We start from the raw sequence: 16,218 nt of genomic DNA, 5'->3' as shown, positions 1-16,218 counted from the left end.
CATTCTACTTCGGCTTCCACTTCAAAACAGAAATCACCAAAAAGACTTAACTTCAGAAAAAGGAAGTTTTTATATCCCTAAGAAAAAGGACCACCACCAGGAATGCCACCTTTGATCTCAGGCTCTCAATTGTTGGCTTACTATTCCTAAAAAGAGCATTAAATTGACTCAATAGCAAGTATTACCTGCCCAACCATCATAGCACTTTACCCCATCACATAATCACCAAAATGACTATTTTAAAAAAGAAAACTCACAGGCTAATATGTACACCTTGCAGTTTCTTTCTAGAAATTAGGTGCATGGTACAGTGGAGCAAAAATGGAAAACTCCAGATTTCACAAAAATATCAAGTTTTTCATTTTGATAACATGTAATTGAACTGGCAAAAAAAACCCAAAAACGGTTAAAGCAAACAACCAACCAAACAATAAAGGATAAAAGTATCCTATAACCAAGCAAACACCTGTTAGTCCTTCCCCTTTAAGACTTTAAAATAAGGTCACATTTATTCAGTCAACAAACATTTATTAACCACCAGCAACTGTGCCAGATGCTAAGAAATATAACTGTGAACAAGATAAACCAGGCTCCCGCTTGACCGGATACTTCTGCATTAAACGGTCTTGCTAACTACTACATTATACTTGTTCTCTGCTAGTATTATATTTTTGGGAAAGTCAGAGTCATAGGATGCCTCTCCTGGAATACTTTTAAAGTTTCTTTGTGGCGAACTGATAGAACTCTTTGTTTAACTTAAAGAAGGAACAAACAGTCTCAAGGACCCTTTTGACGAGCAAGATGATGGCCGAGCAATATGGCGGCTGGCGACCCACGAGGCGGTTTAGACCAGTTTAGATCATTCGGTTGCGCTTGTGGGTTGGGGAGTCTGTGTCGCCATCACCACACTGGGCCGAGGTGCGCTTGCGGGTCCCCCCACTGTCCAGGTGGAGGGCCACTTCTTCGGAGTCGATGGGGTTCGAGTCGTCCTCGAGGAAGCTACTTCTTCGGTGGCCGTCGCCGGCCACACCGCTGGCTTGAGGCGGGGAGCCGGGCGCTCCGGATTGCACGCTGATGCTGGCCATGGCGCCGCTGAGGCCGTGCAGGGCGATGGCCTCGTGGAACGGCTGCAGGTCGACGTCCACGGACGAGCCGGATTCGGTGGCCGCGGCCTGGCTGGGGGCCCCGGCGGGTGGCTTCGGGGGCGTCCTCGGGCTGCGCGGCGGCGGAGGCGCGGGGGGCACCTTGCCACACAGGAAGCTAATCAGATCTTCTCGAAGAATGGTGCTCCGGCCTTTTTTCACCCATTCCAGCACATCTTTGATGCGACGATGGTGGCCAGCCTGGACGCCCAGGTCAAAACTTCGTTGGTGGGCATCCCCGCTCTCTTTGTAGAGGCTGGTCACAGCCGTGGCCGCACTCTGGAAGGGGTCCCACAAGGAGAGTCCTGGCTGTTGGCACCCCGTATCCTTGTAGAGCTGGGCCACAGCGGTAGCTGAGACCTGGAAGAGGTGCCACAGCTTCTGCTTCTCGCTCTTGAGCCCCGCCGCCTCAGGGGTAGCCTCCTCCTGCATATCGGGGGGCAACTCCTCTTCCTGCTCAGCCTCGGCCAGGCACTGGCGCTCCCACTTAGAGAACCAGTGCTCCTCGACCTCGGCCTCGCCCTCGCCCTCCTTCGGCTGCTCCTCCATCCTCCTTCTTCTGGCCGCTCCTCTCCTCTACCGCCGCCTCCTCCTCCGCCTACTCTTGCTCCTCCACCTCACCTCCTGCTCCGAGCTCCCCTCCTCCTTCTGCGGCCGCCGCCGCCACCGCCGCCGCCTCCTCCGCCTCCGCCGCCTCAGCCACCGCCACCTCCTCCGCGTGCGCCGGCGGGCGGGAGCGCGGGCGGCGGGGCCCTGAGGCCAACTGTTCCGGCGCGCGCCGCCCGGGGCCCTGGTGCACGCCCCGCCCCGCCCCGCCCCGCCCCGCCCCGCCCCGCCCGGCCCCGCCCCGCCCGGCCCGGCCCGGCCCGGCCCGGCCCCCGGCTACGGCGCGGAGATAACTCTGCAGCCGCGGGCGCCGCCTCACTGCCCCCTTCCGGCCCCGCGGTCCGCTCCTACGGCCCCCCAACGGCGCCGCGGCCTCCCCGCAGCCGCCGCGGCCGCTCGGTCGCCGCCGCCGCGGCCCCGCAGCTCGGTCCCAACCCCCGCTCCGCCGCGGCTGCCGCTCTGGGAACTCGGAGGGGGGCCGGCTGGAGCGCTGCCTCAACGCGGCGCCTGCCTACCGCTTGGCCCCCTTTTCACACATTTTTGAGACTTGTCGGCTTCATCCAATGAGCTGATCAAATTTTACATCCTATGTTGCCAGAGAGGATTATGGGGCAACTTCATGGTGTCGATCACATCCAGGGCGCCGATCCGGGAAGGCCGGGGGTTAGAGTGGAAAGAGCACGGCCCTCGTGAATAGGCAGGCAGTCTGAATCCCAGCAATGCCCCCCACACAGTAGGTGCCCAGGAAAAGTGTTTTCCGTGGATCGAAGCAGTAATTTTGTAAAGGAAAAAAAAAAATCACATCAGGCATTCCCCCCCGGCCCCCCCTCCCCCGCTTTTTGGGCCTCAGTTTCCCCAAGTGCCCAACAAGGTTGTTGGATTAGGTCTCCGGAAAGCACTTCCAGTCGTGATTTAGAACTTTACTGCTGTCCCTGTAAAGCACCTCTTCCAGGCTAGCTGCATACTTATCAAATTCTAAGAGTTACGGTCAGAAATGGCATTGATTTTTTTCCCCTCATATTCTTTCAAGGTTTTTTGTCATAAAAAGAAAAAATGGGTTGGGGGGGGGGTTTATTTGTGGTTTACTTTCAATTACTGAAAATTCCAGGATGAAGAAGAGGAAAGAAAACAGGAAAATGAAATCCCAAACGCGGGATTTTCTGCTCCAGTGTAAAATTCAGTGCCTTTTAGGAAAGAAAAAAAAAAAAAAGTTTACCTAATTTACAACACTCCAAAAATTCTAGCTACTTAAAACACCATAAGAATACCAAAATTAAGCTAAAACTGTATGTGATACTGAAGTCTTTTCCTTGGGTTCAGTAACAACCCCTTGTAATGATGCAGTCCTTTTTTCATTGCAGACAATTCCAGATCAAACTGTGTTAAGAAAAATCACTGAGCTAAGAATAACATCAAAAATGGGAGGAACCAACGTAATAATTTTTTTAATTTAAGAAAAAAAGTTTTGCAATTTTTGTTGTAGAATATTTGCTAAGTCTCCAGAAAGCCTTCCAAAGATAAAGGAAGCTAAATCTTCTAGCAAAATATGCTTAATAATTCCCAAGTATGAAAGTTAGTATATAAAAATGATATAATCATTAAGCTTCATCTTTCTTAAAAGAAATACATGTTTCTAAGTTAAACATAAAAGAGAAGAAGAAGAAGAAGAGGGGATTGTGCCCTTTCTCTGCAAACCGGGCTTTTTCACGATTCATTAAACCCTTTTTCCATATGTGTAATTGGACTCTTCTCATTTACATAAACGAGGGATGAGGCAAAAGACCTAAGATCAGCCCAAAAAGGAGGAATACGTTTCTCATTCTCCTATGTTAAAAAAATATTGTAGAAGAAAACTCCCAAGAAGACAGAGCCTTCTCCCCCCACCGCCCTACACACACCCACATATACCAGCCCTGAAACAGTTCATGGCCAAGGAGATTGCGGGTTTGCCAGAGCTTTAAGATTGCCCTGTACACGGTGCCTCACAGTTATTACCAGAGGCACATGTTTTTATTTTAACTTCTCTAAGTAAAAAACTTGGACCAAAATGACCGACAGTAGGACACCATATCCTATTTTCTCCCCTCATTTTTGATTGGGTTAAAAACCAAGAAGAAAGACTGCACTGTCTTTGAAAGAGGACAACCCTCTGCTTGGGCTTGAGTTGTCTGGCTGGTATTCTCCATTCATTTGGTTTCAGCACCTGATTAATTAGTTAATTAGTACTTAGAGCTGACTAGCCCCGGTCGGCAATTTTCCTGCCCTGCATGGTGAAATGTTGAATCCAGCATTGAAATTTCTGTGTCGCACACCCTAATTATTATCACCCCACTACTTTTTAAACCATTGCACCAAATTATTATAATAGACAGAGCCAGACAACTGTGTGGGAATATGTTCTTTCTGAGAAATAATGGTAGACTTAATCAATATTTTTCACTGTTGCCCTTAACACATTTAAATAAAACAACTGAACGGGAAAAATTCTAATTCAATTAGCCTCCAACTCCTTCCATAGAGAAAATGATTTTATACGAGAGAGAATTCAGAAAAATCACACCAAAAATTTTTAATGTTTTATCAGTGCCTCGGATTGCAAAGAGTGTGTTTACAAGATAACCTATCTGAGGTTTTTCTCCTATATACGTCTAAAATGTGAGGAATTTAAAAAAAGAATAGAAAATGGAAACAAAACCAAACCAAAAAAAAGATCATCTTAACTAGCTGTAAGGAAATGATGCTATCTGTGTGTGTTTCGGTGGAAGTACTTTTGATGCTTAAAATACTGACACAGTTTAGGAATGAGTTTTCTATAGGAAAAAAATATTCCTTGGCCACTGCCCCATTCTTCCATAAATCTGATGTCATAGCTAAGGTTAAATATCAAGTAGGGAAAATTAGTTTTAGGAAATAAGTTAGGACACAAACCTAGGAGTCTAATTTTTGGCAGTTCTCAATGTACCATTACCAAAAAGGGACCCAGTGCGTCAATGATTTTCAATATTACTGGTAGCTATTTTCACCTGAAGCAATCCTTACATATCAGTATTTGGTTACCTGTAATTGTAAGAGCTGAATGGCACACAAAACTGGATACACAACCACACAGATCAGTACATGGGTCGGACTGAAAGCAAAAGTAAACACCAACCTTAGGAAATGAAAGAAGTTAAAAGATAAGTGTTAAGGACCTTATTCTTTTTGGAGAATAAAACAAGATTTAGTAGCTTTCCACTTAATTTAAATGAAAAGAATCACTACCTTACATATTGCAGTGATAATGTAATGGGGAAAGAAAACAAAAAAGTCTTTGTACAAATGACACCTCCTATAGTTGTTGTGAAGAAACTTTTCCCCTTGGTATCTGCTAACAAATTCTAATTAATGCTGCACATTCCTTTACTGAAATCATTTAATGCGTAACAAGGGGGGTAAAAAGAAATGCTGAATGCTCGTGATTGCCCTGTTAGAATTATGGGAGTGAAAGCCTGGGGCCCCAAACTTACTGTCTATTAAAGCCAAGCTTTGAAAAAGAAATGCAACCTACAAAAGCTGTCAATCTCCCTTGCCCCTAAAGCCTGGGTTCACATGGATTCAAGTGACAGCCCTCCTCCCCCATGCACAATACATCAATCTGTCTCTCCCACAAGCACCCACAGCCCATTGTGCTGGCCGCAGGTGCCTATTATGGCACCCATGGCTGCCTCCCACAGCTCCGCCCCTGAGAAACAGGAACTGCAGACAATGGAGCCCTGTGGGAAGACAGAGGTGGGTGTTGGGAGGGATAACAGACAGATGGTAAAGGGTGTAGGGTAGTAAGGTAGTTTCAAAACAAATGCCAAACATTCAAAATTACTGCTTTCGTGTGTCTCCCCTTCTGAATGGCCTTTGCTTCAATCACCATCTGCCATAATTGTAAAAACACTTACCTGTTATAATGAATATTTGCTCCCCTTTTTGGGTAGCTGTGGAGGGGATGACCTTCAATATTCTACTCCTCCTGTTTAGCCCTCTAGGTTTCTCAAGGTCACAGACTGGGGAGTTTCAGTTAAGCGACACCACAAGACAATATAGGGGAGAGAAATAATATTTATAATTTTTTGCAAGGTTTGTCATTTCCCTCTGAGATTAGTTTTGGGCTCCTTAAAGGGCAAGGGTTATAAAAACCTGTTACTTTGGGTAATATATTTGTGAAATCAAAGTACTATAAGACTTCTTAGAAATGTCAAATCAGGCACGTGGAAATTCTTAGGCCATTTCTTTTCTGGCAAGGAGTCACATAAAAGGAGATGAGGTGGATTTAATAATAAAAGTACTGGGGCTTCCCTGGTGGCAAAGTGGTTAAGAATCCGCCTGCCGACGCAGGGGACACGGGTTGGAGCCCTGGTGCAGGAAGATCCCACATGTCACGTAGCAACTAAGCCCGTGCGCCACAACTACTAAGCCTGCGCGCCTAGAGGCCGCGAACCACAAGAGAAGCCACCGCAGTGAGAAGCCCGCGCACCACAACTAAGAGTAGCCCCCGCTCACCACAACTAGAGAAAAGCCCCGCGGGCAGCAACAAAGACCCAAAGCAGCCAAAAATAAAAATAAATAAAATAAACAAATTTACTTTTTAAAAAACGTACTGAACTTTTCTGACGCAGCCTCTTTTCCTATTTCCAAGCATGTTAACAAAAAATAAATAAAATTGTTAAATAAATTACTGAATACTATCACATCGAGCGCCACTATCAGAAAAAGCACATTTTAAAGATTTTATTTCATAAAATGTCACTTTTCTATGGTGTTTTTAACCTTCTGAGTTATGGACTAATTAAGAAGCAATAAATGGAAGAATTAAAATATATTCCCCAAGCACATATATTCGTTCAAGTAATTTGATTTAGTTGCTTTTGCCCTTAATTTATCATCCCAATATACCACCTTATTCCTGTTTACAAGATGATTTGTCATAAATCAAAACCAAGCTAACAATAATTTCATCCCTACTACTACTACCTGTCTCAAACAAAAAGCAACCAAGAAAAATCTGGCACAATTGTAAGTCATGGTCAAGAGGACTGGTGACCTGTTGGGATGAGGGTACTGCCAAAATAATGCCAGGGGCTAAAACCAGCCAGTTTTCCTGAAGCCAACAAGAGGGTCTTAGTTTGCTGTCAGAAACTACAAACTAGGCTTTAACTAGGGACTGTCAGGGATCCAAGTGAGCTCCTGGCCAGGGAGAGCTTAATTAGCAGAGTTGGTTTGGGTTTTTAAATTACACAAGAAAAACAACCAATACGGTATGAAAGCATACAGTGGTCTAATGTAGCACAAAATTCACTGTTCCATTGTGTGTGTGTGTGTGTGTAGTGATTTTGCACATTTCATTAACAATTTAAACTTAGATTTTAAACATTATTTTTATGCCCATTACTAGGACATGTTTCTTTTGTTTTCTTCTTATACATCCTTTTAGAGATTTTAATGCATTTATCTCCAAATACAAATATGCATGCTCCCTTTTCTATATAAACAGCAACATACTACATATACTTTTTTTTTTAACCTTAGATATCTTGGGATCAGTCCATATCAGAACATTAAGAGCTACTAGGGCATACTTCTTAAATGTGAATAGTTTTGAGTCATATTTGGTATTTGTAAAAGTTAAGACTCTAGTTCAACAATGGAAAAGTATGCCATTTCAATATGAACAAAGCCATTTGGAGGCTACTCTTATTTTTCCTAACAATGATTGAACTAGGCATTCCATTTCAAATGCTCAGAAATTAGTACAGCTCACTCCAATTATCCATCTAAATGGGAGCCAGAGAAAATGTGGAGGAGACAGCCACAGGTAACCATAGATACAACCTTTGTTTGAGATGCTTACATGGAAAAACTTTTAAGATATTTATTGGTAGGGTTTGTGAATTGTTTCTATAGCATCCAAAATATTCAGAGTTCAAAAGTAATTGTTAAGGTTTCCCACTAGACCCACAGTCCATTAGTCATACTTCTAGTATCTCACAAAAAGTGACCTTGCTTAATTGATTTAACTGATTAAAAGATGCCAGGTTTTAGGCTGTAAAATTAGTTGACAACACAGTCCCTTTACCTGTGCTCCAACACCAAGTTCTTTTACTTCTAGATATCTTCCATGAGGTTCTTGAGTCTATCCATTTAAAAATTAACAGTTTGTTTGTTAAATCCAAGATTTTATTGTCAGACAAACCTCAGTTCTAATCCTGTTTCTGGAGCTTGAAAGTGGTGTGATTTAACTTTTCTGATACTAAGTGTTCTCTAAAATAGGGATAATAACAGTACCTACCTCACAGGTTTGTTGTAAAGATTAAATGAGAACATGCATTCACTCTTAAAACGATGCCTAGAAACAACCCAATCCAAAAATGGGCAGAAGACCTAAATAGACATCTCTCCAAAGAAGATATACAGATGACCAACAAACACATGAAAGAATGCTCAACATCACTAATCATTAGAGAAATGCAAATCAAAACTACAGTGAGGTATCACCTCACACCGGTCAGAATGGCCATCATCAGAAAATCTGCAAACAGTAAATGCTGGAGAGGGTGTGGAGAAAAGGGAACCCTCTTGCACTGTTGGTGGGAATGTAAATTGATACAGCCACTATGGAGAACAGTATGGAGGTTCCTTAAAAAACTAAAAATAGAACTACCATACAACCCAGGAATCACTGGGCATATACCCTGAGAAAACCATAATTCAAAAAGAGGCATGTACCACAATGTTCATTGCAGCTCTATTTACAATAGCCAGGACATGGAAGCAACCTAAGTGTCCATCAACAGATGAATGGATAAAGAAGATGTGGCACATATATACAATGGAATATTACTCAGCCATAAAAAGAAATGAAATGGAGGTATTTGTAGTGAGGTGGATGGAGTTAGAGTGTGTCATACAGAGTGAAGTAACTCAGAAAGAGAAAAACAAATACAGTATGCTAACACATATATATGGAATCTAAGGAAAAAAAAAAGAAAAAAAAAAGGTCATGAAGAACCTAGTGGCAAGACGGGAATAAAGACACAGACCTACTAGAGAATGGACTTGAGGATATGGGGAGGGGGAAGGGTAAGATGTGACAGGGTGAGAGAGTGGCATGGACATATGTACACTACCAAATGTAAAATAGATAGCTAGTGGGAAGCAGCCGCATAGCACAGGGAGATCAGCTCGGTGGTTTGTGACAACCTAGAGGGGTGGGATAGGGAGGGTGGGAGGGAGGGAGATGCAAGAGGGAAGAGATATGGGAACATATGTATAACTGATTCACTTTGTTATAAAGGAGAAACTAACACACCATTGTAAAGCAATTATACACCAATAAAGATGTTTAAAAAAATAATAAAAAAATAAAAATATAGTAATAAAACTGTCCATAAATGGGAGACTGGTTAAATAAACATAGTATACACATACAAGGGGATATCATGCTGTTGTGAAAAAGAATGAAGTAGATCTATATGTGAAATTTGGAACAATCTCCCCAAAATATTAATATGTGGAAAAAAAGAAGTAGTAAGGAACAAGATAACGTGAAGGGTATACTACTAGTTTTATGTGTGTGTGTGTGTGTCTGTGCGTGTGTGTGTGTGTGTGTGTGCATAATCTGAATGGAAACATCCAGAATAATGTTTGACCAAATATCTGGGCACCATGGTCCAGCCAAGTTGACACACATAAAATTAACCATCACAGTGTGCATGTATGCGCAGAGAAGCATATTTAAGGTCAGTGATTACTTCATAATTTAGAAATTAGACGAATATACACTGGATAATATCCACGGTATTTGAAACTGTACCAAATTTACCATCACTTTTGAAAACTAAACTCTAATACCTTTTCCTAATCTGTCTTCTATTCCCCTAGAAAAATTAAAGCACTAATAAACTATCTTTTATCTGTTCCCTCAAAGAAACTTAAATCGCAAATTATACATAAAGTTTTTTCCCTGTTCTGCTCCATCCAGCTACAGGGGCCTCACTCAAGTGCATGCTTGCAGTCTGGGACCTCGTTCCCTGGAACTGATATAGATTCTTCAACATCTTCCAAATTCTATTGCTTTAACCCCCGATTTTTCCATCTTTCCAAAGTTCCAACAAGCTAGCAAACCACGGAGAATGCGGTAGCACAAGTTCCACATCCACAAAACTTTGACCAAATGCCATGGTCAAATATACTTGCTGATAGTCCTTACAATTAGGCATCATTTCTCAACAACAGCAGAATTTCCACTTATAGTCTAGGTCCAGAGGGTTGTTAACAGATGGAGACGACAGAACGTTACCTCAGTAAAGTGCTAGTGAGAAAACAGAAGAATTACAAACAAACAAAAAGAAACGAAAAAAACAAGGACAGTTTTTGAAAGAAATGGTGCTGAACAACTCAATATCCACAGGAGAAAATTTGGGGACTTTGCAGTAGGCAAAGATTTCTTAGTACATAAAAGAAAAAAATTGATTAATTAGACTTCATCAAAATTTACAACTTCTGCTATTGAAAAGTTACTATTAAGAAAATAAAGGGACTTCCCCCGGTGGTCCAGTGGCTAAGACTCCGCACTCCCAATGTAGGGGGCCTGGGTTCAATCCCTGGTCAGGGAGCTAGATCCCACATGCTGCAACTAAATATGCCGCATGCTGCAACTAAAACATCCCGCGTGCCGCAACAAAGACCCATAGCAGCCAAATAAATAAATAAATATTTTAAAAATAAATTAATTAATTTAAAAAAAAGAAAAGAAAAAGGCAAGCCACCGACAGGGAGAAAAATTATTTGCAATACATCTGACATGTATTCAGAATATATAAATATCTCCTATCATTCAATAAGAAGACAAACAACTCATTTAAGAAATTGGCAAAATGTGTTTACTATGGTGTTAATAAGTTGCATTCCTTGAATCTGTTTATGAAGTGTGTTAAAACTAAGGGTTATATTTTTATGGCCAACTCAAAAATAAATTTAAAGCCAGAAAATTTTTAAAAAATGGGCAAAATGTTTGAACGGACATTTGACAAAAGAAAGTATATGAATGGCCAATAAGCACATGAAAAGATACTCAAGATCATTAGTCATAAAGAAAATGTGAATTAGAACCACAATGATATATCACTATATACCTATTCAAATGGCTAATGTTACAAAGATTGACAACATCATATGTTGGCAAATATACGGAGCATAGGATCTCTCATAGTAATTACTGGTGGGAATCCAAAGTGGTTCCAACCACTCTGGAAAACAGTATGGCAGGACATTTTATATACTATACATCATAAAATTAAACATGCACTAACATATAGCCCAGCAATTCCACTTCTTGGTATCAATACCCAAAAGAACTGAAAATATATGTCCAGGAAAGACATACACTCCAAAGTTCTAGCAGCATTATTCATAATAGTCCCAAACTGGAAACAATTCAAATGTGTATCAATGGATAAACAGATAACAAACTGTGCAGTTAAAAGAAGCAAACCACTGACAGACCCAACAACATGGATAAATCTCAAAAATATTGTGCTAAGTGAAAGAAGTCAAACACAGAAGAGTACAGTGGCAGAAAGCAAAGCAGTGGATGCTTGAGGTCAGGAGTCTTGGAAGAGTATAAAAGCGCACAAGGAGGGCTTACCTGGTGGCGCAGTGGTTGAGAATCTGCCTGCCAATGCAGGGGACACGGGTTCGAGCCCTGGTCTGGGAAGATCCCACATGCTGCGGAGCAACTGAGCCCGTGAGCCACAATTACTGAGCCTGCGCGTCTGGAGCCTGTGCTCTGCAACAAGAGAGGCCGCGATAGCGAGAGGCCCGCGCACCGCGATGAAGAGTGGCCCCCGCTTGCCACAACTAGAGAAAGCCCTCCCACAGAAACGAAGACCCAACACAGCCATAAATAAATAAAAAAGAAAGAAAGAAAGAAAGAAAGAAAAAAGAGCACAAGGAAATCTTTTAGGGTCACAGAACTGTCTTGTAACTTGATTATGGTGGTGGTTATATGACTTTACACAATTACTAAAATTCATCCAACTATACACTTAAAATGGGTGAATCTTATTGTGTCTAAATTGCAGCTCAATAAAGTTGGAAATTTTCTAAAAAGAAAAGATTGTATGGTTTCCTCTTCACCAAAGGGCCAACCAGTCCATGCTAGTTGTCCAGAGTCCACTTGGGAGAAATCTGCCAAGTGAGCAATCATATCAGAAAGCTACCACATTTGGGGTACTGGGAATCCATAACCCATGCAGATTACTTCCTTCTTAGAGGATGGCATGTGGAACTTTCCTTTCTTCTAAACTTTAGTCACCTGAGACAGTGCCACTTCCAGTCTCTAGGTCTTTTTTGAGGCTTCCTTCTTCCCATCAGAGTCTGAGCTATATATATTTAAGCTCCTAATTTCCCTTTCCATTTTTCCTTCCACCTCTGTGTTCCCCACATCTCAGTCACAAACCCTTTATAGGCTCTACCCAGGAATACAGCTCCCATTTTCACTTGTTAGCATGATCCTCTACATTTATAACATTTATATATCTCCCCCCAACCTCATGCTTTTTAATTCCTTTGCCCTCTCCTATTCCTATCACAGTTCAAATGTTCCTCTCTACCACCTCTTTGAGGAGGTGGGAGGAGAGGGACAAAATCTCTTGAAGGATAGCGTGTGTGGCCTAAACCCCCCACAACTTGTTCTCCCAGGTAACCTAATGGGCTTAAACATTAAACAGTCCTATGAGGCCACCATTACCCTGATACCAAAGCCAGACAAAGATACCACACAGGGCTTCCCTGGTGGCGCAGTGGTTAAGAATCTGCCTGCCAATGCAAGGGACACAGATTCAAGCCCTGGCCCGGGAAGATCCCACATGCCGTGGAGCAACTAAGCCCATGCGCCACAACTACTGAGCCCTGCACTCAAGAGCCCGCAAGCCACAACTACTGAAGCCTGCGCACCTAGAGCCTGTGCTCCGCAACAAGAGAAGCCACTGCAATGAGAAGCCCACGCACCATAACAAAGAGTAGCCCCCGCTCACTGCAACTAGAGAAAGCCTGTGCACAGCAACAAAGACCCAACACAGCCAGAAATAAAAATAAATAAATAAATAAATAAGATACCACACAAAAAGAAAATTACAGGCCAATATAACTGATGAACATAGATGCAAAGATAGCCAAAGCAACCTAGAGAAAGAAAAACGGAGCTGGGGGAATCACATTCTGTGACTTCAGACTATACTCCAAAGCTACAGTAATCAAAACAGTGTCGGGGCTTCCTTGGTGGCGCAGTGGTTGAGAGTCTGCCTGCTAATGCAGGGGACGCGGGTTCGGGCCCTGGTCTGGGAGGATCCCACATGCCGTGGAGCAACTGGGCCCGTGAGCCACAACTGCTGAGCCTGCGCGTCTGGAGCCTGTGCTCCGCAACAGGAGAGGCCACGATGGTGAGAGGCCCGCGCACCGCGATGAAGAGTGGCCCCCGCTTGCCGCAACTGGAGAAAGCCCTAGCACAGAAACGAAGACCCAACATAGCAATCAATCAATCAATCAATCAATCTTAAAAAAAAAAACAAACAGTGTCATACTGGCACAAAAACAGACACATAGGTCAATGGAACAGGATAGAGAGCCCAGAAATAAACCCACACACTTATGGTCAATTAATCTACGACAAAGAAGGAAAGCATACACAATGGAGAAAAGACAGTCTCTTCAATAAGTGATGCTGGGAAAATTGGACAGCTACATGTAAAAGAATGAAATTAGAACACTTCCTAACACCATATACAAAAATAAACTCAAAATGGATTAAAGATCTAAATGTAAGACCGGATACTATAAAACCTCTAGTGGAAAACGTAGGCAGAACACTCTGACATAAATCACAGCAATATTTTTTTGGATCCGTCTCCTAGAGTAATGGAAACAAAAGCAAAAATAAATAAATGGGACCTAATTAAACTTAAAAGCTTTTGCACAACAAAGGAAACCATAAACAAAATGAAAAGACAACCTACGAAGTGGGAGAAAATATTTGCAAATGATGCAACTGACAGTGGCTTAATTTCCAAAACATACAAACAGCTTATACAGCTCAATATCACAAAAAAAAAAGATCAAAAAATGGGCAGAAGACGTAAATAGACATTTCTCCAAAGAAGACATACAGATGGCCAACAGGCACATGAAAAGACGCTCAACATCGCTAATTATTAGAGAAATGCAAATCAAAACTACAATGAGGTATCACTTCACCCCGTTAGAATGGGCATCATCAGAAAATCTACAAATGACAAATGCTGGAGAGGGTGTGGAGAAAAGGGAACCCTCTTGCACTGTTGGTGGGAATGTAAATTGATACAGCCACTATGGAGAACAGTATGGAGGTTCCTTAAAAAAACTAAAAATAGAGTTACCATATGATCCAGCAATCCCACTTCTGGGCATATATCTGGAAAAGATGAAAACTCTAATTTGAAAAGATACATGCACCCCAATGTTCATAGCAGCACTATTTACAATAGCCAAGACAGGGAAGCAACACAGGTGCCCATCAACAGATGATTGGCTTAAGAAGATGTGGTGTATATAGACATAGATATAGATATAGATATATAGATATAGATATTTAGATATATAGATATATTCAATGAAATATTACTCAGCCATAAAAAAGAATGAAATATTGCCATCTTCAATATTTGCAACGTGGACGGACCTAGAGATTATCATATTTAGTGAAGTAAGTCAGGCAGAGAAAGACAAATACTATATGATATCACTTATATGTGAAATTGAAAAAATAATATAAATGAATTTATTTACAAAACAGAAACAGACCCACAGAGTTAGAGAACGAACTTATGGTTACCAAAGGGGATAGTGGGGGTGGGATAAATTGGGAATTTGGGATTAACAGATACACACTACTATACATAAAATAAACAATAAGGACCTACTGTATAGCACAGGGAATTATACTCAATATCTTGTAATAACCTATAATGGAAAAGAATCTGAAAACTATATATATAAGTATGTATAACTCAGTCACTCTGCTGTACACCTGGATCATTGTAAATCAACTATACTTCAATTGAAAAGAAAAACATGAAACAATCCAGCCCCAAGAATGTAATTGCAACTTGGAGGAGGAAGATGTCATTGGAGGCTTAGAGAAGTCCAACAAGCTTCTTCACATAGTGACCTCTCCAATCCTGGTGTCCACGTGGGACCAATTAGATAGGACATTCATCCTCACAAGGCTTTACATATATGTATCTTTGATGATGCCCCTGGAGGCTTCTGAAGTGCATCGGGAGTTTACCTCAATGAAGTTCACACTAAACGAAGAGAACCCCATTCAATTTTCTGTCTCAAATTACACTCAGCTGTGCTGTTCAACTGAGCACACTAGACAAGGTCAGAAGATGTGCACCCGAAAATAATATGAGGACTGCTTATTAGATTGGCACTGCCAAAGGGCGGGCTTTATTGAGTGACCTTTCATTCATTCCTCACATATTTACTGAGCGCCTATCTAAGTTCTGGAAAGACCGCTGAAAGTGATCATGGGCTGTTGCATCAGCCAGACCTGGGTTCAAACATCTGCTCTCCATGGACCAGCTCTGTGTACTTGGGCAACTTCACCTTGGTCTCTTTATCAGGAAAGGGGGGATGGAAATCCTACCAACTTCATGGGATGCTGGTGGGGATGAAATGTGAGGATGAGAGTGGCACTCTAACTGGCTGAGCACAGTGTCTGGCACCTAGTAAATGCCCCATAGATATCAGCCATTGTTAGCCAAGATTCCCGCCCTGCAGCACTGCTTGTGACCATAGGATGTTATAGGCAGAGGGAGCCCAGGATCCCCGCAGAGTCACACTTGGCCAATTTCTAATTGGCCAGCAATCCTGGGGCACAGGTAGGAGAAGCTTGAGGGGAAAGGATGCTCAGAGCCCAATCTCCAGGACCTCTCATCTGCTCTAGGAAGAACTAGGTATCAGCCAAGGATCTTGTGGGCAAGCAGAACACCGAACGGGCCAGGGTTGAGGCACCTGGGCACCAGAAAGCCTGGTTTTTGAAAGTAAGTAACAGGGCTGCCGTGAGGATTAACTAAATTAATTTATGTAAAGCACTCAGCACAAGGCCTAGCCACTGGGACATGTTCAGTGAATATCAGCTACTGTTAGAAGAGCCATGGCTCTCATCCCTTAAGGAGACAGCTAGTATACAAGCCTGCACACTAATGGGTCTCTGACTGGACTTCTAAGGAGTGGCCTACAGTTTCGGGATTTGTAGAGCACTAACCAGGCCCCACTGCCTCAAAATCCCTTCCCTGACCCCCAGGGTCACAATGCCACACCATCACAGAATGGGGGGCAAACGTGTAGCACTTGTTTTGAGGACTCATCGTCCTGCATGCAGGACAGACATCACAGATGA

General features: G+C 42.6%; 1 protein-coding gene across 1 annotated transcript; it reads right to left on the bottom strand.

Moving 5' to 3' along the window:
- Nucleotides 1–854: 854 nt before the first annotated feature.
- HAPSTR2 (HUWE1 associated protein modifying stress responses 2) lies at nucleotides 855–1,691 on the bottom strand. Its single transcript, XM_068534175.1, has one exon. The coding sequence runs from the start codon at nucleotides 1,689–1,691 to the stop codon at nucleotides 855–857; it is 837 nt and encodes a 278-aa protein (XP_068390276.1).
- Nucleotides 1,692–16,218: the final 14,527 nt, after the last annotated feature.

Source organism: Eschrichtius robustus, chromosome X (genome assembly GCF_028021215.1).
Source record: "Eschrichtius robustus isolate mEscRob2 chromosome X, mEscRob2.pri, whole genome shotgun sequence".
NCBI classification, from domain to species: Eukaryota; Metazoa; Chordata; class Mammalia; order Artiodactyla; family Eschrichtiidae; genus Eschrichtius; species Eschrichtius robustus.
The sequence above is the reverse complement of the archived record's forward strand: the minus strand, read 5'-3'. Positions and strand labels throughout refer to the sequence as shown.